The sequence below is a fragment of the Scomber japonicus genome, chromosome 14 (genome assembly GCF_027409825.1).
Source record: "Scomber japonicus isolate fScoJap1 chromosome 14, fScoJap1.pri, whole genome shotgun sequence".
Taxonomy (NCBI): Eukaryota; Metazoa; Chordata; class Actinopteri; order Scombriformes; family Scombridae; genus Scomber; species Scomber japonicus.
Window position 1 is genome coordinate 20,257,097 of NC_070591.1, and position 23,133 is coordinate 20,280,229.

At 40.0% G+C, this 23,133-nt stretch overlaps 2 protein-coding genes across 2 annotated transcripts in view; one reads left to right on the forward strand and one right to left on the reverse strand.

The window, feature by feature from the left end:
* Positions 1 to 621: 621 nt before the first annotated feature.
* phf3 (PHD finger protein 3) lies at positions 622 to 14,512 on the forward strand. Its single transcript, XM_053332552.1, has 16 exons — positions 622 to 709; positions 1,951 to 2,201; positions 2,842 to 2,958; positions 3,063 to 4,386; positions 5,098 to 5,374; positions 5,769 to 5,820; positions 6,570 to 6,684; positions 6,812 to 6,968; positions 7,081 to 7,197; positions 9,773 to 9,895; positions 10,321 to 10,465; positions 10,563 to 10,749; positions 10,837 to 10,984; positions 11,088 to 11,177; positions 11,688 to 11,883; positions 11,979 to 14,512. Exons 2-16 carry the CDS (start codon positions 1,967 to 1,969, stop codon positions 13,760 to 13,762), a joined length of 5,067 nt encoding a protein of 1,688 aa, XP_053188527.1. The 5' UTR covers positions 622 to 709; positions 1,951 to 1,966; the 3' UTR covers positions 13,763 to 14,512.
* Positions 14,513 to 15,001: 489 nt separating this feature from the next.
* Positions 15,002 to 23,133, reverse strand: part of eys (eyes shut homolog) — a 152,644-nt gene continuing 144,512 nt past the window's right edge. Inside the window, exons 44-50 of the mRNA XM_053332550.1 lie at positions 22,402 to 22,584; positions 21,317 to 21,483; positions 20,198 to 20,342; positions 18,060 to 18,234; positions 17,639 to 17,811; positions 17,367 to 17,528; positions 15,002 to 16,296 (exon numbers count right to left, since the gene is read on the reverse strand). Of these exons, the coding sequence (XP_053188525.1) occupies positions 15,101 to 16,296; positions 17,367 to 17,528; positions 17,639 to 17,811; positions 18,060 to 18,234; positions 20,198 to 20,342; positions 21,317 to 21,483; positions 22,402 to 22,584 (2,201 nt within the window). The 3' untranslated portion in view covers positions 15,002 to 15,100. The remainder of the gene's footprint in view (positions 16,297 to 17,366; positions 17,529 to 17,638; positions 17,812 to 18,059; positions 18,235 to 20,197; positions 20,343 to 21,316; positions 21,484 to 22,401; positions 22,585 to 23,133) is intronic.

Below are 23,133 nucleotides of genomic sequence, written 5' to 3' on the forward strand. Positions count from 1 at the left end.
AATGCATTATGGTCAGTATGAACAGGAGGAACTGATATGACAATGTGTGCACCTAACAATTGCCTTAGGATAGACTTGGAAAACTGTGATCTCGTCCTTTAGGTTGAAAAACCTGTTGACTACATATGTGTCTTATTTTACACGAAGAAAAAAAAAATCAAAAATTATTTTATTTTTATTTTTTGGGGCTCCACAGAAATAGAAGAAAATGCTTGACCCATTCTCTTGATGTAGATAGTTCTAGTCGCTGTTACGCACCAAAAAAGACAACCGCAGCGTTATCTAGTTGGTATACAATTAAAGTGGTTTCCAAAAAAGTTAAGTCTCATGATTAACTGTTTCTAATAAGTAGCCTTTTCAAACAGGCTAAAAATGAATAAGAGGAATATTTTTGGGGGGCGGTTACTAATTGAAAAGTGGACCAAAAACAGCCCATTTTGCTCATAATGACAATGAACTTCCCTGAACGTTTTCCATAAAAGTGTAAATATTGAAAATAGTAATGTAGATGTGTGTGTTATGTGTTGTGTGTGTGCATTTTGTTGCTGTGCTACCTATAAACACAAGCCACGTGACAAACAGCGCTGGCTGTCAGGGGCTTTGCAGCAACGGGACGAATGACGGCAGAGTTATTAGAGGAAGTTACTGAGAGCTGCTGTGCTAGTATGTAACCTTACAGGAATTGGACACGGCGTTGCAGTGCAAAGGGGTAAGAGTCTTGTAAATATGAAGCCCCCTAAATATCTAACAGCAAAAGTTGAAGGAGATGCATGTGGGCGTGATCATCTAACTAGCAGCAGCAGTAGCAGCATCCAGGCTACAAGTAAACTTGGTTTCTAAGGCCTGTGCTAACGCGAGCTAGCCAACCTGGCTGACATATTTAACACCGAGCTGTCTTGACTTCGTATTTAACGCATTTTGTGTAACATATTTATGCAATTCTTATAACACGCGTTTTTTGTTAGCGCGCAAACGGAGCTAACGCAGCCGCTTTAGGTGTAGAGTTGCCTTGGGTGGCAACTTCCTCCACAAGTTAGCGTTAGCCTGCTAACATGTCAGCGGATTGTTGTTAGCAGTGCAATGCTAGCAAGCTAACTAGCAAACAACTCTGTGGCACCAGCATAAACTGGTGTACATGAACTTATATCAGGTGAAATTAAATAGTGCCGTCAAGTAACATGCACCTCACTGCAAACTAATTTAGCGAAGTTTGTGTTTATACACTATTAAGCTCTGGCCTGTTTCAGGTGCAACTTAACTTATTTGCTTGCCAGACGTTACATTACAGACCATTTAACATTAAGTTTGCAAAAAAAAGAATAGTTCACGAACACTTATAAGAATAGATGTGTGGTAATGCCCAGATGTAAACATCGATGTCCCACTATCGACGTTGTCCTAACGTTGCTGGAGGATAGCATCCATTTAGCATTTACAGCTGATGCAAGGAGAACAGAGAAGTTTAAAGCTGTGTTGTCAAGTTATGTATAACAACTATTACATTTATCTAATGTTTATCAAACATGACAGTTATCGTCTACAGACTATACACAAGCACTTTCTATAACTTAATTATTGGTGTACTTTGCTGTACATACATGCACATAATTTCTCAAATAGTAGTTTTGCCTCAGATAAGATTGAAGATATGTTCAGTTTAGATTAGACCACAGTGGTGCCCTGAGCCTGGTGAAGTGCACTCTGCACTGCTGTGATGATGCCTGTGGTATCTATAGTAGCTATATTAAGCATAAAAAACATTGTTAAATGCCTGCTTCCCATGCAGTGTAACATGATGGTTTCACCTGTTTATTGACATTCCTTGCATATCTTTCTGAACATTGTTGTGTCATGTTTGAGTACATTTAGAGAAACTGAATCAGGGTTAAATTCCTTGTAACATACTTGGTCAATAAATATTCTTCCTCTGTTTGCGTTGTTTCCATACAGGAAGGCAGCAGCATTCATGGATATTGTGGACACCTTTAACCATTTAATACCCAGTGACCAGTTGGATGACTCCCTGATAATAGGCCAGAACTTGGAATGTGAAGCCAGTAATGAGTTTGGGACAGGTGTCCGACTAGAAGATTCACTGAAGAACATGCTCAGTGACAAAGATCCCATGTTTGGATGTGCAAGCGCTCAGTTCAATCTGCTGGACAATGAGGACTCCACTTTTCCAATTGCTGGCTCAACAGGTTTGTCCACAGGTCCACAGACAGAACAAGTGTGTAAAAAAAAAAAAAAAATCCAAATGTGGTTTCATATTTTGACTCTATTCAAAATCAAAGTAACATATTCTATCACCTAAGACGTTATAAAAAGCTACTCACAATGAACTGGCAAAAACGCACATGCAGATAGTGTTGAGCATGAAATGGCTCATTCAGTCTTCAGCAGTGATGGTTTTCTGTGATGTTTGTGCTCAGATCTTGATTTTACTGTTTAGGTGATAGGAAAAGGAAACCACATGGGTCCTTAGATTTAGATAAGTAGGTAAAATCCTGACCTTGTTATAAATGCCTGTATGAACACATTTAACACTTTGATGTCATTGTTAAGAAATATAATTACAGTTAGATATTACAAAATTCAAACAGTATTTGTTTTACTAGATTATTTGTTCTTAGTGAATAAGTTTTGTATTTCGGAAAGATGAAACAGGTGAAGGAAATTACACATTTCAAGAATGAGTTTGTTGATGTGCCAGTGTCAGACAAATTACTTTTAAGTTGCTGTGATTGGCTGCTGCTGTTTAAGACTGTTCTCTAGTCAATAATTTGTCCCTTACACAGATACATTAGAAGATAAACTTCCTTTGTTTGGTTTTTGTGGCAGGTCTCGATGATGGTTCAGCATCCACAGGGCTCAGCGGTGAACTGACAGTTGCAGAGACTACACCAGTAAAGCGGCCTGTTGGCAGGCCAAGGAGACGTCCTTGTAATTTAGAATCAGGTAAGCCTGTGTTTATTTAGATTCCCGTGTCCACTACATGACACCTGTGAATTAAACATGGGTTGACACGTTTTTCTATGTTTTGCTTCCTCTCATTAAAACAGAACAAAGTGGCAGTCCACCACCTGCTAAATCACCCACCAACACCATGATCAGAGGAAGACCAGAAAGGAAACCAGCCAACAGGCTACAGAAGTCTTTTCTGATTGAGAAAGGAGTTAAAGGCCCCCAGCTGAAGAAAGAATTAAACATGGGAGGGCGTATCAATGTAAATGATCTTGATGGTGGATTATGGCTAAAACCTTCAGTTGTTTTGAGACGACTGACTGTCACAATTGGAGGATTTAAGATTGAGTTACTTCCAGGACCCTCTTACACACAAAATATTGACGCTAGCTTTGCGGAAGGTTTGACATATGGTGGGGACGTAGGGTTTGCCGTGTTGCCTGATGATACTGTCAATGTACAGAATCCCGTACCTGAGAGTGTGGCAGTGACGGATGTAAGTGAGAAGAGCTCTGCTGATGAGGCACCTCTTGGGCTTGGACCGTATGTGAATCCTAATGACGTGCAGACAGCCAACGGGACTGTACTGGAAAGTGCCTGCACACAAGAGACATCACTTGACAATCAGAGTGCATCTGAAAAGCACAAGCCAGACGATAAAGAAAAAGATGACATCAAACAGCCACAAAACGATGAGAAAAATGGAACTACTGTTAGTAATGAGATTGATGTTAAGGAAGAGCAACAGACTGTGGACAAAAATCAGCCTCAGCCTAAGCCTAAGCAAGGACTGAATTCTAATAAGAATAAGACTCTGGTTTCATGTAAACCAAGCAACATGATTAAGGGATCTAAAGTGTCACAAAATATGCCATCCAAAGCCATCCAAAGAGGAGACCTGCACAAAATTAAATCTCTAAAGGAAAAGAAAAGCATTACACCTTTAAAAAGGCCTGGAGATAACACCCCAAGTGAGCCTGCTACTAAAGTGCAAAAGATACAAGGCACAGGAGATCCTAAATCGAAGCCAAAGTTGACAACTACCCTGAGTCCTACAAGCAAGAAGATCCCAGCATCTGGCAACCGTGTTAATGATCAGCAGGGTCCAACCAAACCTGCTCATTCTCACACTAGCCCCAAAGTTGAGACTGCTCAACCGACTCCCAGCCGTCCAGGCCATTCTTTAAAAACACCTGAAGAAGGAGGGCAAGAAAAGTCTAAAATAAAAAAGCCAGAAAAGATCCTTCAAAGACAAAAAAGTAAAAGTACGAGAAGCATCTCTGTGGACGAGCCACAACTGTTTATCCCAGATAACGCTCCTGCTGTGAAGAGGGAAAGTACTGATGAGCAGCCTGCTAACAGTGAGACTGTATGGGATGGAAACAACTGCTGTGGTCTGTGCAAGAAGCACCATAACAACATGTAAGTGTGCACTTCCCCTAAATATAGGGACATACAATATAAGAGTTCCAGTCAAGGTCATTTCATTATTTAGACTTAATGAATGTGTATTCTAGGGATAACTTGATAGAAAAAGGTTTTTAATTTGACAATTGTTTTTTTTCCATTTGTGCACAACACTAAATCACTTTTTCTCATGGCAGCATAGAATTTAAACAAAAGATGTGATGATAAAAGCTGAAACCAAAACTGATTTTAGTTATCAGTTAATCTGCAGGTTACTTGCCTGATAAAAGGATTAATCGTTTTATCTGTAAAACACTCAGGAAAGTGTGAAAAATGCCCATTACAGTTTCCTAGATCACAACGTGAATTATTCAAATTGCTTTGTTGATGTGATGAGCAGTGCAAAACATCAAGAAAAGGAAAAATGTCCCATTTGAGAAGCTATAATCATTCAATATATTGCATTTTGTTTGGAATTGAAAGCCAGTGAGCCACAGCATTTACACAATGATGTGGTCTGAGGAGGAAATCTCTTTATTAAACAAAAGACCCTGGGACTGCGTTAGTCAAATGCTCTGGTTGCTTTTAAATGAGCAGGTGTTTGAATAAACAAAAAAAGGCATTTAAATATTGCTCTCAGTTTTTGTTCTGTGGCAGAGTGCATTCAGGTGCTGACAATGATCGTTTGCAAACACACTTCTAAAAATGGCATGACTTTTTTTTCAGGTTCATGGTAGGCTGCGGTCGCTGTGACGACTGGTTCCACGGCGACTGTGTTGGCCTTGACCTGACAAAAGTGCGTGAAATGGAGGAGGAGGACCAGATGTACGTGTGCTTGAAGTGCTGTGAGGAGGAAAGCACAAAGGTGGAGCCCGAGGCCCAGAGCACACCCAAACCAGAAGTAAAAACTGAAGTACAGGACCATAAACTGCCCCCCAAGCCTAAACCTAAGCCAGGACCCCCCCAGACACTTACATCAGGGGGAGTCAGACCAGTAAGAAAGGTAAGTCATGTCAGTGTTTGTTTAATGAAGCTGTTTGTGTTTTAAAGAAATGTAAATGTAATTTTATTTAAAAAGGATATTTTGTTGTGTTTCCCCCAGCTAATTCATCCTCTGATATTAATCATAGCCAGTGTTACCACTAAACAAGGGTTTGTTGTTTTTTTGCTTTGACTTTGCCTGCACAGAAGGCTTTCACATGGGAGTGTGGTTAACACGGTGTACTCACCAAGCTTTAGGACAGGTTGTCACATAAAACTCACTTGTTTTTTTAAATGGTTTAACATTTCATATGTGATATTGTCCTGTTTTTATTTGTTTTGTTTTGTTAAAATATGATTTCTAAATATATTGCAGCATTAATAATTGGGCCTTTTGCATTTCTCTGCTAAAACAGGACCCTGATAGAAGGCAGTCCACAGATGCGAAAGAAGGAGCTCATAAAACAGGTATTTCTTTAAGGGTTGTTATGGAAAACAAATACATATATCATACTTTTGGCTTTTTCTAATATGCTGAGGTAAGTTCATGGTTAGACTGGGTTTACTGGTTTCATGGTTCAATGTCACTGCTAATATTTTAAAGAATCTAAAAGTTTGCTACAGGTGTCTATTACTTAAATATGTTCATAAATATTTATAGTGCCAGTCCAGAAAGAAATGTGACAGATTTCACTGTATATCTGCACCTCATTAGAAAAAAAGCACATAAACTAACATTTGAAAAAACTATTTATCCCTATGTTGATGCCAGGTTTAAAACTTGATACAGCCTGATGTAGTCATAACCTCCCCAAAACCCTGACACTGTTGGTATTTACAAACATAATTCACAGAAAATGTCAACAGTGTTAGGAGGACATTTTTGGATTTTGAAATACTGTTGAGCATAATTTTAGAAAGATCAGGGAGATGATCTGTAAGGTCTCATAAAATAGCTGTAAGCAATCTGTGTTGTGTCAGTTCTGTTTTGGATGGGATGAATCATCTACAACTCGGATTTTGTTTACATTCTTTGTTCAAGAGTAAAAAATACCAGTGACCTTTGTTACAGATTAGAATACAGCATGTATGTCACATTTGTGCGTTGTTAACTCTGCGTCGAATCTTTAATATTTCGTCATCCTTTTGGATTCATCTCATTACATTGCTCATTCAGGAGATACTGCTCATTATATTTTGTCATTCTGTCTTCAAAGGTGTTCACATGAAACTAGAGACAAGAAGTAAGACTCCATCTTCAAAGAAACCCGCATCTGTGGAAGAAATTAGGCGGAGTGTGCGAGAATCTCTCAAAGAAATCCTTATTCAGAGGTAGGCATTTCCTGAGTAGGAGTTATTTAAAGTTGTAGTCGTGTAAATGCTAAAATGTGCATTTGCCTATGTATTCTAAAGCTTTACAAACAAGTGTACCAAATATGTGAGGCTTTCTACATTGCAGGTTGAAGGAGTCTGATTTGAAGGTCTCAGTGGAGAAAGCCTCTGAAGTTGCCAAGAAGACGGAGAGAGAGCTTTTTCATTTATATAAAGACACTGAAAACAAATACAAGAACAAGTATAGAAGCTTAATGTTTAACCTCAAAGATACTAAAAATAATGTAAGTACAGTTTTGTACTATTTACATGCAAATTTGTCAGTGCTGTATTTCCTGTTTAATACAAGGCTACTTACACTTGTTTTCTTTTATTTATTTAAATTGCACTTTTTAGGTCCTCTTCAAGAGGGTTCTCAAGGGGGAAATATCTCCTGCTAATCTAATCCGAATGAGTCCCGAGGAACTGGCCTCAAAAGAACTGGCTGCCTGGCGACAAAGAGAGAATCGACATGTGAGTAATGCGCAGATAATTTCTGTAGTTGCCCTCAAATCCTATTGCATGAATTCAAACAAATGGCATACAATGGGCTTCATTCACTAGCATGTGTATAGAAATGTTCTTACTTAAAGCACAAAATAACCGTTGAATTCATGATACATGCTCACCAGCCAATTTAGTTAATACCACTGTCCATATGTTAGTGGATCAGAATCACAGCGTACTGCCTAGCCCCTATTGCTTTACATAAGGAAATATGTATGCGTAGAGGTGTATAATGGAGAAAGTGGAGAATTTGTTTTAAGAGAGACACATGGCTCCTAAATTGAAAAAGCAGAAGAATTTCATCACTTAGAAAATGAATTCTCAGGAGTGATGATGGTTTAAAAATAAAACAAAAAGTGGCTTGGGCTGCAATAACAGAGGCAGTGATGATGTATCCCCTGAGATAGGGACTGTGGCTCAGGTTAAAAAGAAAGAAACAGGTGGAGAACAGGGACCACCTGATCTGACAGTTCAAGATGAGACACTTATCGTAATTATTGGACAGACATCCATAATTGGGATACTTCCAAGAAATGAAAGTGAAAGTGATGACATCCAGCAAAGACTTTCACTTTTAGAGGTAATTTATTTCATAATTGTAAAGTGATATTTTCAATTTCCTGTTTTTGAAATCAACAAGCACAATACAGTCCAAATAATATTTACATTTTACTCACATGGAAATAGCAATGCAAACAAAACTTTAATTAAATTATAGGCCCAGATGATGCTAGAAAGGAGGATGACATGTCATCGCCTTCTCACTCCCAGCTGCCAGCCACACAGTCCACTTCCCAATGCACAGCCCAGTAATCTCGTCAGCATGCCCACGCCCTCAACCAGCCTGTAGCAACAGGCTTTAAAGACATTAATGAAAGGCTGAAAAAATTATTGGATGTCCTCACTATTAAATAAGTGCATGTTCTGAAGTCTTCTGTGCAGATAAGCTCCAGATACAGTGTCATAACCTGTTTGTGTCATGAAGAAGGAAGTCATTTTCATGACAGTAGTTAAAATTAGGCATTTTAACTTAACATCATTAGAGACGCTGCATTAAGTCATGGCAAGCCTGAATGGCAGCAGTACTGGGAGGTGCATCATGTGGCTTGCAGTCTAGTTGTGGTTCTGTTCCAGGTGGTAGAGGAATGCCATGAGCCATTACAATGTTGGGGTATGAAGGAGTTTGCCACCAGCTGTGTCCAGACGTATCCAATGGCCCTTGAGCAGCCCAAAGGAACGCTCTTTTACATGTGGCCATGGACATGGTTGTAGCACACCTCTTGAGGGGTTACGGGATTGACAAATAGGGTCATCAGCCATGGCCATATCCCCAGTAATGTAGACATTATAAAATACTTTAGCATAAACAGAATAGATTGATTAGATTTAATAGCCCACATAAAAGATCCTCACTAACAAGCCATCCATCTCTCACAGCCCCTGCTTCCAAATGCTTTCCCACTGTGCTGTTGTAAAATGAAGGAGCTCTGGGTACCTCCTGGCCAGCGGGCCACAATGTTGAGTATGTGGCAGTCAGTATCACAGATTACCTGTACGTTGATGGAATGGTAATTTTTCCAGTTCATAAATCGGATGGTTGGTAGATGGAGCTTTGATGCACATGTGGGTGCAGTCAATTGCTCTAATAGTCCAGCAATGCCATGAAACCCCCTCTTTACATTACTCTGATGTTCATCATGAGGGAATTTAATATGGTCAGGTCATTCTTGTGATGCCATTTAAAATCTTTGGGATGGCACGGCTCAGAGAAGGTTGCAAAATCCCAGCCTGATCTGCTATTTCCCTCTGAAATGAGCCTGTAGTCAGAAAACTCATGAGAGACAGGACTTGAACAGGAGAAGGTATTGGGTGTGATTGGTGTGTCTGATGACTTCGATGCTGTTCCAGGGAATAGCATAGCTGCAGCAAAAACTCTCAGTAGTTGGGAACGACAGATAAGAGATTCGTCACTCTCTGCTAACATGTTATGTCAGCCTCTGAAGATGTGCCCTCTCCTGAAGGCACGGGCTGCAGTATCTTCCAGCAAGGCTAGATATGCTATCTTAGCACTTGCTTGGAGGTAAATTGCAATCATTGGCCACTTCGGAAACTCAGTTTATATGGTTGTATATTTTAAATTATGACAATAATTTATTTCATAGTTATTTAATACATTTGGCCAAAGCATTAGTAAATAAACCACTTTAAATATAATGTTAAATATTATATTGTCTATTAGAGCTTTTTTCATGAGTGCAGTTTTAATATGCTGTGCATTTAGTTAAAAGGTGTGTTTACATTTTCTAAGACAGCCAGGCTTCATCATTTGTGTATATGCATGCTGTGAGGCAGTTATAAATGCAGGTAAGAAATATATTGCATTGTTTGTGAATGAGGCCCAATGGTTCTTAGGTGAAGTTAAGATCATCAGGTAGTTGCCCTTTTCAGTTCTTACTAAACAAAAAATGTAATATTTTAACTAATATCTTCCATGTTGGAGATATTTTAGCACCCTTTAACATTTTTTTTTTCATTTTTCCAGACAATTGAAATGATTGAAAAGGAGCAAAGAGAGGCAGAGAGACGGCCAATCACTAAGATTACACACAAAGGGGAAATTGAAATTGAGAGCCAAGAACCAGTGAAAGCATCTGAACCTATAGAGGTAAGCCACAAGCTAAACATGAACACTGCATTACACTCAGTGGCCACTTCATTAGGTGCACCTGTGCAGTCTAATGCAGTCCAATACAACAGCTCTGCCATGAATTCTGCATTTATTAAGCATATACATTCTCAGTTCTTGCTGATATTGTCAAAAAGGTGATACTTCTACTTGATATTTATTACTGAGGTTGTAGTGGGTGATGTTGGTGTGCATACTTGAGGGGGGGGGGGCATAATATTAGGAATACTTTTCAAGATAATACAATCCAGTACAACACCACCCACTATGACCTCATTAATAAGTACAATTATCACCTTTCTGGCAGCACTGTTATATTGGATTGCATTAGGTTGCACAGGTGTACCTTTATGAAGTCGCAAGTAAAAGGCGATGAGGTGTCTAATTTAATTTCTTTTTTCCAGCTTGAGCCTCCCCCCAAAGCGACAGAAGTCTCAGCAGAACCTCCAAAAACCCCAGAAATGAAAGAAGAGAGTACCAAGACAGAGAAAGACACTACCAACCAACACAAGTCTCACTTATTTGACCTACACTGCAAAATATGCACAGGTATAAATCTTGATCTCAGTCACAAAACGACGTTTTAATGCCACTTCATTATCTTAAGTTACCGACTTGCTGTGCTTTTTTAAAATGTCCCCATAAGGTCGTATGGCACCCCCTGTGGAAGAATCACCGATCAAAGTGGTCAAAGTTGCTACTACAGTGGTTAGGAGGCAGTCCACCAAAGCAGATGAAACAAAGAGCACAAAACCACCTGCAACCGATGATGACCTGCACCTGACCGTTTTAGAGGAGAGCCTCCGCAGCGCTCAGTCAGGCTACGAAGGAAGGTAAGCAGTCATTTCTGACACTTTGTATGGTTCTTGTGTGCAACCTATATTTGGACGGATGGTTAATTGCCGCTTCAATCGTCACAGGTCGGATCATAAACCTGGAAGAGATGAAGAGGCTGCTTTCCTCTCCAACTTGAAGTGCATGTGGCGAGGTTTTATTCATATGCACGCTGTGGCAAAGCTTGTGACCAAAGCTTTCCCTGTATCAGGCATTCTTGACAACTTGACTCAGGTAAGGTGGAAACAAATGAACAAGTTTAGAATATGAACAGCTGGTGCGTAGTGTTGTCCATCACAATTCCTGTTAGTAAAGTTTGTTAAAAAATGTTCAATAGGACCTTCCAGACAGCGTTCAAGTTGGCGGGAGGATAAGTCCGCAGACAGTTTGGGACTACTTGGAGAAGATTCGTGCAACTGGAACAAAGGTGAGTTTTTGACAACTTCCTTTTTAAAGGTATCCAACCAACTGTAATTAGGGCTGTATTATATCATGGTATATATCATGTGACGATAGAAAAAAATAATCTTGTTTCATATTATCCTCTATTGTTTGTTTCATTATGTCGTAAATCACACACTCTACATAAATACTTTTCATGATTTGAAATTAAAGTAATGTAAGTAGTGTAGTTGTCTTCAACTGTCCAACTCTCCACTGCTGTCTCTCTGCTCTGCTCAGTGTGTGGAAAGACTATGAAGACCAGAAATGACTTGCAGAAAATGTGCTATATTGTGATATGTGTCGTTAACTGGATATGAAACAACCTTTATATCTGGATGTGAGATTTTGGTCATATCACACAGCTCTTACTGTAATATAATGTAGATTAAGATATGAAATACTTTTTCCCAACTATTAAAACTCGTATCTATAGGGAACAAATCTTTGAACTTTTCTATATTTTTACTGACACATGCTTTTTCTTTTATTAAAGGAGGTGTGCCTGATTCGCTTTGCCCCTGAGACAGAGGAAGACGAGATCTCTTATACTCTTCTTTATGCCTACTTCAGCAGTCGTAGGCGTTTTGGGGTGGTGTCCAATAACTTGAAACAAGTGAAGGACATGTATCTCATTCCTTTGGGTGCCACTGAAAAAGTACCACACCAGCTTGTTCCCTTTGATGGGCCAGGTAACATGAATACAAAAGAACCCCTGTCTCTTATTGCTTTCTCCCTGTGAAGTAAACATTTCTGATCTTTTGAACTAAATCTCATCAATTGACAGGTTTGGAAAACAACCGTGCCAACCTTCTCCTCGGACTGATAATTCGCCAGAGACCAAAAAGGGATTTCCTTCCTGTGGACATAAACCCAACTGCGAGGGTTATCCCTGAAATCACACCCATCACTGTTTCCGTAAAAGAGACACGAGCAACGGAGGAGGAGGAGGAGGATAAATTTTACCTCACTTCGTTGACAGCTGCACATAAAAAAGAAAAGGACAAACCACTTAACACTACTGAAGATGTCGATGAGCCAATTACAGAGTCTTTTGAAGAACCATCTGCATCAGAGGAGACCAACAATCAGGAACCCCAAAAACCTTTGCGTTTTCTTCCTGGTGTGTTAGTTGGTTGGGGTGGAGAATTGCCTCTTCCACCAGATGTTGGAGGAAAGCCTTCAACAGCTGCAGATGACACCCAGAAAAGCCAACCGGCTCCAAAAATAGAGACATCCACTGGTGGGAACTTGAAAGGTTCAACAGCTGCTGCACCCCGAGAGCGCTTTGTCATTAAGAAGAAAGAAGCTAAACCTGTTAAAGCTGAATCAGAGCTCTCCAGCCAGACTGATACATCTGCTGTTAACAACCCATCAGTAAAAGATGCCGCAGCGGTGTCCCATGGTGCGTCCGTCTCTCTGAAAGATAAGCCTCCAGATGTATCGACTGAAGCATTCCTGGCAAGCTTGTCAACAGCGCCGAGTGGGACTGAAACTAGTAGCACTGCTGCAGCAAACAAAGGCGACGCCTGCCTTTTGTCTGAAACTGAAAAAGGAACGACTGAAGGGAATTCTTTGTCGCAGGCAGAATCCCAGACTGCTTCAGATCACATAAATAGCTCAAAACCTCCTTTAAGTGGAATATTGAAAAAGTCCTCTGCTTATTCCAGTGTGAATGAAGATAAAACAATGGTGCTACAAAAGGATAAAACCAGCCACCCAGCTCCTCTGAGTCCTAAACCTGTTCCTGTGTTGAGCAGCAGCAGAAATGATCCAGTTCTACCGTTTCACCAAGGATTTTTACAGATGGCTCAGGCGGAGAAAAAACCTGAGCAACAAAACCAAACTATTCGATCACTTGTGAGTGAGAAGGAAGATTCTGGCATGTTCCAGTCTGGTGCTATGGTAACTCTGACTGCATACCCTTCTGCAGTTCAAGGACCACAAACAGCGTGTTACACAGAAGCCTCTCAAATCCAACACGACTCAATAACAGTACCACCTCTCCCAGTATACAACAGCGCTGCACCTTTCCCACTGCAGCAGCAACAGCCTCAGGTACCTGGCAGCTACAATTACCCACCTGGTCCTCCTCCTAACACTTTCTCCACTACACTCACCCAGGATCAGAACCATGGTACTCCGTGGGCTCAGGATAGCACTGCACATGCTCTTCCTGGACTTGATTCACAGTACCCTGAGAGCTACCCCGAGCCATCTGGCCGACCTCCCTCCCTGGCCAAAGACAACAAGCGTCTAGAGGAGCGATACAGTGACCCGTGGGAGAGGCCACGAAACACAGAGGACAGAGACCACGGGAGGCACAGCCACCACAGAGACACCCATCACGGTAAAAAGAGCAGACACCACGACCGGGAGAAAAAACATGAGCGCAGCCACAACGACAAGTACAGAGAGAGGAGTAGGCACCACGAGGACCGCTATGGTGAGAAGAGGAAAGAGAGACACCACAGTGATGACTACAGCAGCCGTCACAAGGACAGACACAGACATCGACGGGACTCTGATTATGAGAATGGACGGAGAAGTTCAAAAGACAGTTACTCATAATTATGTTTTTTTTTTTTTAATTTAAAAAAAAAGTCCTGCTAGAGAGTGTTGACTGGTTCAAACCACTTCAGCTACTTGGGCTGCTAGTGGAGTTTTTGTGTTGTTTTATTCACCGATCGCAGCTTATATGCCATTTTCTTACTAGAAGTTCCATTTTATGTTATTTACAGTGCAGCCAAAATGACCTATCATTTCAGTGGGATTATGAAGAACGTGTGTTCTCTTCAGACAAACTCAATTTTGGAACATTTCAATTTCAAATTTTTAACCTTTTTATTGTATATATCTTGTTCATATTGAGCTGCTGTACTGACTACAAGCGATCAGTTAATGTTTTCAGTCTCATGGTAACATACAACTGAAGTGTGGACCATTTGGTGAAAAGTTTTAAGTTCAGACATTTGGCATGAATGTAACAAAAAAAACATTTAAAGATGCAGTGTGTAGGATTTAGTGACATTTACTGGTTAGGTTGCAAGTTGTGGCTAAGTGAATACCCCTCCCTTCCCTTTCCTAGCATGCAGAAGAACCGGTGGTCACGAAGCTAGTGGAAAAACATGAAAGGACCTCTCTAGAGCCAGTGTTTGGTTTGTTTGCTATGGGCTACTATAGAAACATGGTGGGCTCTGTAAAAAGACGACCCAGTCCCTATTTACATGCAAAGGGGCTCATATTTAGGTAAGGGAAATACAATTATTATTTTCAGGTAATTATATAATAATGAAACCTACCTACCTAATGATACCTACTGATCACAGATACCACAAATATTATATTCAGTTTCTAACCACTAAATTCTACATACTGCACCTTTAACTGAGGACAGAGATCTAAACTGTAGCTTTGTTTTCAATTCAGTTTCTTTTAAATTGCTTAAATATTTTATTTTATTTTACTTACGTTCTATTGAAGATGTATGTATATTTTGGCTTGTAATATACATTAGAAATGAAGTGTGCCTTTGCACTGTGTGTTTATGTACAGTTCGTAATAAAGCTAATCTTTTTTTATTGTTGATTATAAAAAAAACTTCTCATATTTCTTTGTACAGTAAATATATTAAAGATAAAACCATCTGAATACTGGATTGACTTTGTACTATTCTAATGATTTTTAGACTCCATCTACAAAAACAATCAGTGCACAGAGACATGAATTTACATCAGATTATGTTTGTAAAATGTGTCCATTCACACTGACCTTTAAAAACACTACAGCCAAGCGTTAAAACACCTGCAAGACTAGTCGTAGGGCATAATAAAACACAACTAATACGTTTGAGATCAAGTCACAAAGGATATTTTCAAGTATTACAGCTGCAGTGATTTACATTTTCCACTACTGTTCATTACCTTCATAAACATTAAAACCTTCACTATTTTTAACAAACTGCAGTGGCTTGGTATCTTCAAACAAAAACACACTTCTGAGATTTCCCTCGAAACCTTTTGAAAACAATCCAGTTGTCACTATCGATACATTTCTGTGCAGTTCAAATCCTCCAAAGTACAGCTGACCCCCATAGTTTAAGGCTACGTAACGCTCAAATGGGTCCACATCATTAAAATAGACCCTCTTATTGTCGACGAAAACCTGCATAACTGTGCTGTTAAAAGATACAGTGATGTCATGCCATTTGTTGCAACATAGTGTCAGATTTCTGAACATTAACGGGAGGGTAAGTCTCTCTCCGAGATTGACCGCAATTTTGAGGTGTCCGCTTTCAAGTCCAACTGCGAGGTAGTCGTCGTCTTCTTGTTCTGCCTTTCCCATCCATGTAATCAAACTGTCATATGAGGTCGGTTGGAAGCTGAAAGACACTTGTGTGTATTTTAAATTTCTGGCAGTGTATCTCGGGTCCCAATATTTCACATACGAGTTTCCCACAAACTTGAGAGTATCAGTGGATATTTCTGTGTCGCAGTATCTCCCTCCCCATCCTAGGGGGCATATGCATTTATATGATGTCACATTAGCTGCAGTGCATAAGGAACCCTGTTTGCAGTTGTTGTTCACACAGTTTACAGACAGGTTACACACAGGGCCTGTCCAAGATGGCGGACATATACATATGAACGAGTCACTTCCTGTTGCCCTGCAGTGACCTCCCTTTTGGCACACCTTGTACCCACAGGCAGTTCCGTCCCAGTCTCCTACGTTTGCTCCGCTTACAGCCCCATTCTCATTTAACTCAAACTCTCGCCCATTGAGAATCAGTTCTCTAAGGCCGCCAGTGAAGCCCACTGGTTCCCCCTCAGTTGCGTCTGTGGAGACTGAACTCAGAGTGGACACACCCCCAACAAAGATGTCTGTAGCAACATCAAGGGTGGTCATCCCCCCAGTCACATTTTCTCTGGCCTCCTTGCCATCCAGACTCAGGAAGCCTCTGTGACCAATACGGCCGGCCATAACTGTGTGCCAGGTCCCACCATGCGAGTCCACTCTCTCAGCAGACTGCAGGACATGGGTCCTGTCCCCTAGATTGAATCGGAGCTGGACAAACCCTGATGTCAAGGAGAGGCAGAAGAAGTCTCCTGTAGGAAGAAAATAAAACAGCATTGCAGTAATGCATTTTATTAGTAAGAACATTTTTACAGGGTTGGTTAGGCCCCTATTTCTTCAGCAGAAAATATGTCCAATAAATACTGTTCACAGCAGGGTCTGATTTATCAGAGAAACCATTACTTCTTCTTGTTACTATTGAATTTTTAAAACAATTCTAAGTGCAGTGAGAACTGCAAACAAAATCGTTTTCACTTCCATTGTGTTGAGTTGGTGGTAAACAGATTTTGCAGAACCCAGAGAAATAAAGCCATCAGGTTGAATGTTTGTGATTTTCTCCACTAAAACTGTCAGATTGTTTCTCTTGAATCCATCAGAGGCCTGAAAAGCTTTGTGTGTTTTGCAAGAAATAAGCAAAGATTAGAGAAAAGTTAAATGCATATATATCTATATAAATTTAATGATTAAAACAATATATTTTTCATCTTGATAGCCCTTATATTTATCTTTGCATTCTTTGGTGGGGTGTTTTTGTGTTACCTTGGTGAACTGACTTCAATTTGTTTTATGTCTGTCAGTAGAATGCTGCCCAACATTTACTTTGAACCCTATGAGCAATACACATTCAATTAAGTTATGCTAATGAGATCAATACTACTCCAGTATTGATTACAAAATACGTTTAAATCAAAATATAACTAGCCTTCATGTGACATACTGGTGCTATTAATGCATAACTTACTGCACAGTTTCATGTCCTTCAGCATGAAATAGATACAATTTTAAGAATAATTCCCTATGAATGTAGAGATTTCTGAAAGCTACACCAAGATTGCATCATTCCATCTACTTTGTATTTGTAGAATAAGTACACAGTTTCTATTGTGTTTTGTTGAGTCATTGTGTCTGAACAAAAAAAGGCATCAGGGTTACATTTTGTGGCACTCATTGTTCTGTATAATGTGTGCCACAGTGGCAGGAGAAGAAGAGATGATAGTGACACTGGTACTTCCATTTCAACACATTGACATTCTGCACACTGAACATAATACTTTATTTATTCAAACATAGCTGCCTCCAGATATGGAACTGAATGTCCTACCAGCTCTGGTGCCGAGATGTTGTGCAGTGTAGACGAGGATGCCATCAGCTGATAACGGCTGGAACTGCAGCTGCAGAACAGTCCTGTGTCTGATATTCATAGGCGAGAAGGACATCCAGGAGGACTGGTTCCCACTGAAGAATGGATCACTGATTGTCACAGCTAAGTGGGGAAGCCAATAAGGCAGTTAAATAATTGAGCAGTGAAAGTCTTGCCTTATTGAATAAATAAAGAACACATATAATGATACAGTTAAGGTTCGACTGTGTGACCTTTATCACAGAAGATTCCCGCAGTCCCCAGGGGGCATTGGCAGGTGTATCCACTCGGGAGAGGGATGCAGGTGGAGCCGTGGGCACACAGAGGAGGGGGACTGTGCTCGACATCACACACAGACACGGTCTCAGAACAGAGTGCTCCCTTCCATCCAAATGGGCACTGGCAACTGCAGACGGACACGGTCAGGAGCCGGGAAAAGCTTGTAAACACTGTCATTTCCTTTCACTGTACTTGCACTGTGTAACTGATTTCCCATAGGTCATTGAAGTGTTCATGCATTTATTATGCACGGTGTTCGGGTGCATTCAGCTCAACAATAAGGCCCATGTGTGTAATTCATGAGTGAAATCATAACACCAGAAAAATTACAACAACAAAAAAAAATCCTAAAAATGTTTATTTATTTTCACTTACTACACAGATGAGCCAGAGTCAACGCATGTTCCTCCGTTCGTGCAGTGAACATGAGCACACGGGGTGACTCCACACTGACCCACGCTGCGCCCGAAGGCTGGATGTCCCGCAGGATGTCCCAGCACCTGGAACTTTCTGTCTCTTCTTGTTCGAAACTGCACATCAAAAATACACCCTTTAAAAGAGAACAAACACACAAAGACAAAATGTACGTGAGAGGGATATCTTTCATTTCACTGATGGAGAATTATCACAGGAAACATGAAATGCGTTATTTTACCTTGTATAAAGATCAATGGTGAGTAGATAAAAATGTGATTAAGATCTGAATTGTGCTTCTGACTCAAATTAAGACCAATAAACTGCACAAATCGCTCAGATTGTTTTAAGAGATTGAAATTAATTTCTTTCATAGTTATTTATTTTTTATCACATGACAGCAGGTTTCCTATTAAGCACTACATGCTTAAATCAGCATTTATTTATTTAAAAGTAGCTCTTGAATTGAATATATTAAAAACTCTGCAGCCTCTCCAGTTCATATTCAAGATGTCAGAGTTTTAAAATCCAAGTTCTGTTCCCCCTGTCATCACGCATCTCCCTCATCGTGTTTGCTTTTTGCTTTTGTAATTCAATTTTATCAAGACAATATTTACTTTGGCCTGTACCTGCAGAGCGCAGGGCCTTCTATAAATATAATGCCTCATAGTCATCTGCACATGCAGGTTCCCTTTTCTCTGCTGCCTTAGTCATTGGCATAAACAGGATGCAGGGGAAAACATCATGCTCATTCATGAATATTCATGGCATGATGCTGTCTACTTGGCAGACTCAAGTGATGGTTGCGGTACTGCAAACATAGACTGCCGAAAAGCCAGGCAGATTCATAAGGAAGATTATAAGGGTTGGTTATTTATTTGTGTGAGCTACACTTGCTGACTCTTCTAGCAGAACCAAGAAACCTGAGAAGCTACCTAGCAATAACTCTTCCTGAAAAGTAAAATTTGCAGTAGTTTTTTTGCAGAAAACATTTTCTTATAATACTGTCAAACTGTTTTAAAGCGTTAGGGTTATGTAAATATTTTAAATATAAGAAATCCTAGGGTTCAAATGGAAATGAATGACCCAGAGTCTAATAAAAAATGTGTGAATCAAAGCACCATGACATCAGAGCTATTAACAGAAAACCTGACAAACTTCCCTTATTTCTTGTTATTTGGTCAACAGCTTAAATTGAGACAGATTTTTTTCAGCAGCCACAGTGCCTCCTCTGCCACCTTTCCACAGGGGACTGTGGATCTGTTGATAACTGGGAGTGAAGTGCATTATCAGTGTGTTCACTGCCAGCCATCATGATTAGGGCTCGAGGAAGGTCACACAGATCTGATTAGACGCTCATGAGTTCTCATTACATCCTGAGCAGAAAGGTTATGGTTCCGCCAGTGTCGCCTGGCTCAGATAGTGCTTACCAATACGAGGGGACTGCGACAGTCTGAACTACCGTGGGCAAACTGATGCTTTGCCATCGCTGATTTGATTTTTCGAAGCTTTATTTGGTAGGGTGAAAAATGAATTATATGATCATGAATAAGAATACGCAAAATCGCCTTAGACATAAAAGGCTCTTGTTCACCTCAAATGGATCTGCCATGACATTTTATAATAACAAGCCTCATTGCTGTAGTGGGAAGACTGCTGAATATGGTTATGATGATATTCATAGCTGTTGTCATCATTACTGTTATGGCAATTTTGTCCGACAGCTCCACACATTAGCAGGCACAATGAATGCGCTCCAGAATACATTCCTACACGGGGTCACCTGAGAGAAAGCATAAAAGGTGTTGATGATGACAAAGATTATTTGCATGGTACACTTGTTCAAGTTACTTATCAGCAGCGGAATGGATTCACAGACAGCGCAACAACTGTGTGGGGTGTGAAGTGATTATTAAGGGTGCAGATACAATCAACCTCAAAGCTCCGCTCTGGTCTCATACACACTTAGTCCAGGCCTTCTCATTACACACTTCCCTCTCTGCTTACAAGGAGACAGAGATCCTGGGAGAAACTCCAAGCTTCAGTGCTCTTAATGCAGACAGCAGTGTTAGGTTGTAATGAAACTGTAGCAGTCTTACCGTGAAAGCCATGACGGAACCTGGAGCCAAGTGGCAGTAGCTCAGGGGTGTACTCATTATATCCACCCACAAAGAGATGGTTGAAAACATTGAGGCCCACCAGGGGTCCTGGAGAGGATCCAGTCCTATTGCGTTGTCCATCAACCTGAGGAAGACACAGCAAAATGTCAATACTCAAGCAACAGTCTTACATTTCTAGGTGTCAGTGTGGGAGCCCAATTTATTTAGAGACTTGCCAAAGTTTTCAAAAACATGACCTCGGATTGATCAGTGTCCAATTAATAGAAACACTAGCAACTATAGTCTTGTGTTTTTTTCAAGATTTAATTCTTCAAGGCAATATTTCCAAAGAGATCTCCGCCCTCGCTGACTGGATAGCATCTCACTGTTCCACCAAAGTTTTCAACCGCACTTAGATGTTGCAAACATCCTGTTATACCTGATCAGTGGACCGAAATAATGTTCTGGAGCCTGATGTGCTCCAAGAAAACATTCACATCATTTTAACACCATTTATTGGCCTACACCGCTGACACCGGGGAGGATAAATATATAGATTTCAATTGATCTTACTGTTCAGTCCATGTGGATATAGTGTAAAATGGGTGACAAATGAAAGGAATTAGCAGAATAAATAATTGGACAAACAATGACTGTATGCAGGTAATGATGGGTCACTGAATAGTTTGATCAGTATGAAAATAATGAAAAACTCAGAATTAAGAAATGTCTTTTTTGTGATAACTGCTACCCCATCACACCCCCATTATATGTGGACATGAGCTTGAGCAGTTGTCACTTTCAGTTAATTTTCACTATTGGTTAGTTTAATTTGAAGCATTGTTGAAGTTCTTAAGAGTCAAAATCTTTTTTTGTCTTTTTGATCACTTTTAATTGCTATTCAAATTCTTTAAAACTATTGTAATTCGCTCCTTTTAATCATCTGTTGACGCCCCCATATTTAGCTTGAGACCTGTTAAGAATGACCCCAATTGTGTTCCTTGGACTTAAGACATTTTGCCAAGGAGCACTGAAGCTGTTCTGATGGTTTGTGGTTCCCCCTTTGTCTTCCCGTAACCTAATTTCTAAAAATGATAATAATTTATGTTGATAAATCACCTTCAGCCATCCCGTTCTTTTGGATCTTCCAAATACAACAGTGTGGATGCTGATTTGGTGGTTGAGTCGATCACTGACTATGGTTGCTATGCCTGATCCAAGGTTGAATTTATGAACAACTCTTCCTCTCCGTATTCCCAAAACCAGGAAGTCATCGCCATCATTGCCTGAAAAACATTTGAAAACTGCTGTGAACACAGTAAAGCCAATACTGGATATATACAACAGAGAATATTTCCTGTTAAACATGAACCTGTACTCGAAGGGAAAAAACTGTCCTGCTTCCAGTAAAAACACACCGAATAAACACATGAATAACACACAATTAGAATAATTAGCAGTACATCTGTTTGCTTAAATATGGATATTAGATTGTGTTTTGTGTTTTTATTACTATTTTAATATTGTGTTTAACTTGATCACTGTCAATGTAATCGAAAGTGACATTTCATTAAACCAATTATCATGTGAATTGTTTGTATTTCATCGATTCTCTTATTTTGCCTTTGAATTTGTACAATTTCCAACAGTGCTGCTCATTCTCCTGACACATATTTCATTATTCATATTGCTCTTGTTTTGTTTTTTCCTCCACCTCGATGAATTCTACTCTCAGGAGAAAACAAGTGCAGAAGATCTTGTGTTTTATTTTTTCCTTATTCTTCTTCTTCTACTCTTGATGAAATACGCTGCTGACAATGACACAGTGGTTACCTGCTACCAAAGCTGACCCCACAGAAAAGAGATCCTAACTTAACGTAATGGATGCTGACAGCAACCCAGTGCATCTGTGCCTTAAAGTCGGTTCAATGGTGCTAGCATGAATGCTGTTGAGATGCTTGGTTCACATGTTTATTTTACATTAGCAAAAATGACAAGCCCCTTTTGGAAGTCAGGAGCGATACCGTTTTATCTGCCAAGAAATAAATCCTTAGGGAATTGTCTTGATTAGAAGATCTAAGAGGAAAGTGGGAATTTATTAGATAGCACAGTGAGTGAATCCTCTGAAAACAGCAATAGCATTTAAAAACAAATACCTAATGAAGTTTGACAACTAACTTCAAACTGTCTAGGATGAAGCTCACCTTGTCCTTTATGTCCGGCGAACAGGATCAAGTTGTCTTTCACCGCAGTCGAGTTATTGGCGAGTGTGAACTTCAACTTGAACTCGTAGTAGAAGCTAAGGCTTGGGATGGAGGAATAAGCCACAAAGGAAGTGTAACCAAACTCATCACTTCCACTGAATCTGGCACGGGTTATATTGATGGCTGCAAAACAAACGCATTCACAACACATTTTAAGAGATCATATTCATTTTAAAATATGACTTGTGTCAGCTGTGCTGTGGCATTTGTATGAATCTTGCATGAATCAGGAGGGAACAGGCCTGATTCATCATAATCCCCTCCTCACTGCTCACCATTAGGTTACCAAAAGATGGCACTATTGCCACACAATACATAACAGGAGCTGGTGAAATATTTTCTTTTCTGAATGCTGTTAGATGATGACCTGTTTTCAAATACTATTACCTCTTCAGTCCCATTCTATTTTCATTAGTAGCTGTTTAGGAAAGATTTTGGCAAGCAAGCATTGCTTCATACCCAGTGTGCAAGAGGGTAGCACAATAATCTCAGTAATATTCAATTACAACCTCAAGTTTACTTATTCACAACGCATGGTTGATTCAATAATGCTCTCTCTCGTATTCCATCTCAGCACACCCATCTACTTGATTTTACACCGGGGAATCAATGTAAATTTCCCCACGCTGCTGTTTTTTTTTTATACAGCAGTCAGGATTCAAAAACAGAACT

What these genes read in the sequence shown, in the direction of transcription:
- phf3 (XM_053332552.1), top strand. Translation starts at nt 1,967, where the DNA reads ATGGATATTGTGGACACCTTTAACCATTTAATACCCAGTGACCAGTTG. An exon ending in TCCAATTGCTGGCTCAACAG is followed by an intron (nt 2,202 to 2,841) that starts GTTTGTCCACAG and finishes TTTTTGTGGCAG; the next exon opens with GTCTCGATGATGGTTCAGCA. An exon ending in TTCTTGACAACTTGACTCAG is followed by an intron (nt 10,985 to 11,087) that starts GTAAGGTGGAAA and finishes AATGTTCAATAG; the next exon opens with GACCTTCCAGACAGCGTTCA.